General features: G+C 51.5%; 1 protein-coding gene across 2 annotated transcripts; it reads right to left on the bottom strand.

The window, feature by feature from the left end:
• Positions 1 to 240: 240 nt before the first annotated feature.
• LOC123128230 (transmembrane 9 superfamily member 12) lies at positions 241 to 3,365 on the bottom strand. 2 transcript variants are annotated; one of them, XM_044548174.1, is made up of 2 exons: positions 3,073 to 3,365; positions 241 to 2,535 (listed from the first exon to the last, which is right to left on the bottom strand). In XM_044548174.1, exon 2 carries the CDS (start codon positions 2,491 to 2,493, stop codon positions 523 to 525), a length of 1,971 nt encoding a protein of 656 aa, XP_044404109.1. In that variant the 5' UTR covers positions 2,494 to 2,535; positions 3,073 to 3,365; the 3' UTR covers positions 241 to 522. The 2 variants fall into 2 exon arrangements, with proteins under 2 accessions (XP_044404109.1, XP_044404110.1); XM_044548175.1 differs by having other exon boundaries at positions 2,914 to 3,260.
• Positions 3,366 to 4,418: the final 1,053 nt, after the last annotated feature.

Raw genomic sequence — 4,418 nt, 5'->3', positions numbered from 1 at the left:
ATAACACAGACAAGAAACAATCACCGAGACAAAGTAGAACTGATTCAAACTTCAGAACACGAGAAGCTCCCAGTTTCAAAAAAAGAAAAGAACACGAGAAGCCAATGATCAACAGCATACCCAGGTGGCAGTGTAAAACTGCCCAGCCTACAACAGGACAATCTGGTTACAAATTTTTCGAACATGTGTAGCAACACACCTCACCAGCACTAAAACGTCAAAACAGATCACAAGGAGCTGTAATCAAATTTGCCCATTTCATATTTCAACAAGTCCCCGATAACAAAATTTGCTGCTCACAAACGCCCAGAGCAAGCAAAACATAATACTATTACAAAAAAAGGCAAGAGAACATAGCCGAAGCATTACAAACATGTCTAAGAAGTAAACATAAGCTGGAGTAACTGTGCTAAGCCATGTAAATCGACATATGCTTCCATTTTTCAGTTTGACAGTTATTTGTGTTTGTGTTTCTAAGGGATAACTATCACCAGAATCAGGTGACACTACTGCAGGGGGCTTCTAGTCAATCTTGACGGACGAGAAGAGGTAGTGGACGAAGTAGAACGAGAGCAAGAAGCCGATGGCGCCAGTTGACAGCATGATGGCAAATGCCATGATCAAGGAGTAGCCCAGGTAGAGTGTCGCGGAGACTGGCCCGCTCAGGCTCCTGAGGTCGAACACCAGGTAGTTGATGGAGTATAGGAAGACGAAGAACGCAACGGAGCCAGAGGCAAAGAAGGCTTTCCACCACCACTTCCAGTCCTCAACACAGAGGTGCATGTAGGTCAGGACCAAAGAAACCTCACCACAGACTATGACCAACAGGAAGAGGACGATGAACAGGAAGCCGAATACATAGTAGAACCTCCCCAGCCAGATGCTAGAAAGGATGAAGAAGAGCTCAATGAAAAGGGTGCCGAAAGGCAATGTTCCTGCACCGAGCACAAGGAGCCATGAAGGGAACTTGCGCTCAGGGATCTCTCTTGGGATTTGGTTGGTACGGACAGGGAATTCTATGCTTGCAGCCCGTGTGCCTAGCAAGCCTCCAATAAGAGTGAGTGGCACGGAGATGCAGAACCACAGGGCCAAGAGGGTGAAGAAGAGTGAAATGGGTAAAGCTCCAGTGCTCTTCTTACCCCACAGGATGGAGTTCAGCACCGTCAAGATGATGAAAACAATGCCAGGGAAGAAGCAGGAGGTCAGCCAAGCGACAGATTTCCACCCTTCTGTGGATTGTTTGATGGTCCTCCAGAGACGGACACCAACATATCCAGCAATAATTCCAAGGAAGAGGTAGAGGATGATCATTCCGGTCAAGAGCATTCCCCTGGAAGCAGGTGAGAGAAAACCCAGAGCAGCAAACACGATTGTAACGACTGCCATGCCGGTGATCTGGATACCATCAGCGACCATAACACACAGCAGCTTTGAGCAGCAGGGCTCCCTGAAGACATCACCAACAACAAGCTTCCATCCTGAAAGCTCCTCATTCATCTGAGCTTGGGCTTCTTTGTCCATCTCCTCATAACGTGTCAGATCCCTTCGGACAGTCCTCAAGAATATGACAAACACAATACCGGCCAAGAAGAAGACAACCATCATGGAGTTCATGATTGAGAACCAGTGCACCTTAGCACCATCCATCTTCAAGTAGGCATCCCACCTTGACGGCCACTTGATGTTGCTCTTGACATACTCAACCTCATAGGTAAATGTAATCTGCTCCTTCTCATGGATCACCTGAGATTTCTCGAGCTCCAACGGGCAGTTCACAGACTCAACCTTCTCATACATCTTGAGCTTGGCCATGGCTGCAGGATCACGCTTGACACTGCAAGGAACAACCTCAAAACCAACGATCTGGAAGCCGCTCTTGCGGTCAGACTCAACCATAGCAACACCATCCTCACTCGTGACCACAACATCACCTTGCGCCTGGTACGGATGAACCAAAACCCTGAACTTGAGATGGTTAATGATATAATCCTCGCTGCTCCCCATGGGGTTGTACCCGACCGGGTACCCAGTCCACTGGATCGTCATCCCATTCTGCTCGGTGAACCTCATGACCGGCAGGTTGTCGAGGATCATGTTGACCTGGTACAGATTCCGCGCCCGGTTCTTCAACAGCTCGGCCTGCTCCTTGGTGAGCGGGTCGGTGGTGCAAAGGTACAGCGACTCGTTGACGTTGACGTGGAAGTGGTACGGCGAGTTGTCGATCTGGTCACCCATGAGGACCTCGCCGAGGTTCTCGGCGCTCTTCTTGACACCTTCCTGGGGCTTGCAGTAGGGGAGGCTGTAGTAGCTGAAGGGCAGCTCGGTCTCGATGGACGTGAGCGAGTTGACCTTGGCCGCGATCGTTTCACCGGCTTCGTAGGTGTGCATGAAGGTGCCCGGGAGGTAGAAGGCGTCGGCGATGGGGTGCAGGCTCAGGAGAATGACCAGCAGGGAAGCCGAGATCCACCGGCCTGACGGCATCTTGGGCAGCATGGCGACACCAAATTCCTCTGATCGACCAACCAAGAATTCCACCTGAAGCAAATTGTAGAAACGGAACACGGATCAATTCATTTCAAAGAATCGTCATCCTTTTTTTTTTGTCTCGTTGATATAATCATGAGGAGATAGCAACTAAACGCATAATTAAAGACGGACGCATTTGCATCGAACAGAGTACTACTCAGCTATTAATCGCCAACGTGCATGCACGAAATCGAACACAGATGATCTACTACCAAGTAAGGACCGATACTCCTACACCCGGAGCTGCAGGCCTAGCAAGCAACAGAAACACGTAATCGACCGATCCTCTGAAACTGAGAGCAAAAACCACCGGGGACGGGGAGAACGAGCATGATCGCAATCCCCTGAGATCGACTACAATAACAGGTGAAGAAAAACGAACTATACCGACAGACAGACAGCCCGACGAGGCGACACGGATCCCGCTCTACTGTGACCCAGCGCCGGAGGCAGAGGATCCAGATCCGGCCGCCAGGAAGGGCGAATTACGCAGGGAGGAAGAAGGAAATGGGGGAGGAGCGTGGGGAGAAGGGAAGGGGCGCTCACCTCAGATCTGGATCGCGGGGCGAGGACGAGGAGGCGACCCGGGCGAGGTCAAAACATGGGCGCTCCCGACCCCGAGACCAGGCCTCTCTCTATCTCTCCGTCCGCCCTCGAGATCGAGGAGGAGAAAGAGAAGAATACAGCAGGCAAGTAAACGCTCGGCCGGCAAAATCGAGGCGAGGCCCAGACGCGGCACGAACCCGCCAATCTTATACTGCTCCCGCCTTCCAGCACACACACGCACGCGCCACTCGGCGCGGTTTTTGATTTGTTTCCTCTCGAATTCACCGCCCCGTGCCGTTTGAATTTGGGGGAAATTTGTATTTTTGGGGGAGATTTGAGCGTTTGCTAGGTGGGTGGGTAGGTCGGGGACCGGTTTGGTGCTCCAGGCCGGGGCCCGGGGTTCGGCTCGATGTGGGCCCCGCCGCTGGTTTGGTCTACAGTCTACACGTAGTGCGTGTGGCGATTTGGTCTTTGACCCGGGTGGGGTGGGCAGGTTGGCGGGGAGCCTAACCGGGTCCGGGAGAGTGACATGTGGGCCAGCCAAGACGCCAAAACGGGGCTTCGCGGCATGTGCTCGCGTAGTAGTACTACAATACGGTTGTGCTGCTACTGCCCCGTATCGGTCTCCCGTTTCAGATCTGGACCGTCGGTGGGGTTGGTACGGCTCTCTCCTCTCTCTTTTTTTTAAAAAAAAAGTTGGTACGGTTCTGAGGTCTGACTCTTGGAACTTGGAAGCTGCTGCAAAACGCCAACGCGGACGAATACTCCTTCACGGTAGTAGATTCGGAAGGAATACTGCAGCTTCCCACTCGGCAGCACGCAGGCAATCGCGGCGCCTTTTTCTTTTCGAAAATACAGGTGGCATTTTCGTTCCAGAAGAAAAAAAAAGTAATGCCGCAACTGGTAGCACGAAGGCGAGAGGATTTGCCACTCCAATGGACCGGTGCATCTGAGATTTTGGCACTCCGTTTGTCTAATCCGTACTACTCTAGTGATCTAAACGTTGTTAGTTATATTTCTTTACGGAGGGCGTACCTGCATGGCTCTAGGACCTTTGCAGTCATGATTTTTCGGTGAGACGTTGAGTGACAGATCCCCCCGTTTGTAAAATGTTTTTACGTAGTATAAACAAGACGACAACCACCCACCAGAAATGTGGGATCGACGATGAACGACCGAAAACCTGTGTATAGAACTCAGATGCGCTCCTCCGATGGCCCGTCCAGCCGCCCAGATGCGATCTCCAACCTGCCGTCGTGATGGCTTGCTTGCTTGCCACTCACACCCCCTTTCCCGAGCCAAAAATATACAAGTACAAATTTAAAAACGGTTCACGATCGATCCCA

This window comes from Triticum aestivum, chromosome 6A (genome assembly GCF_018294505.1).
Source record: "Triticum aestivum cultivar Chinese Spring chromosome 6A, IWGSC CS RefSeq v2.1, whole genome shotgun sequence".
In the NCBI taxonomy this organism is placed as follows: Eukaryota; Viridiplantae; Streptophyta; class Magnoliopsida; order Poales; family Poaceae; genus Triticum; species Triticum aestivum.
The sequence above is the reverse complement of the archived record's forward strand: the minus strand, read 5'-3'. Positions and strand labels throughout refer to the sequence as shown.

Coding starts and splice junctions, on each gene's coding strand:
- LOC123128230 (XM_044548174.1), bottom strand. CDS start 2,493: ATGCTGCCCAAGATGCCGTCAGGCCGGTGGATCTCGGCTTCCCTGCTG.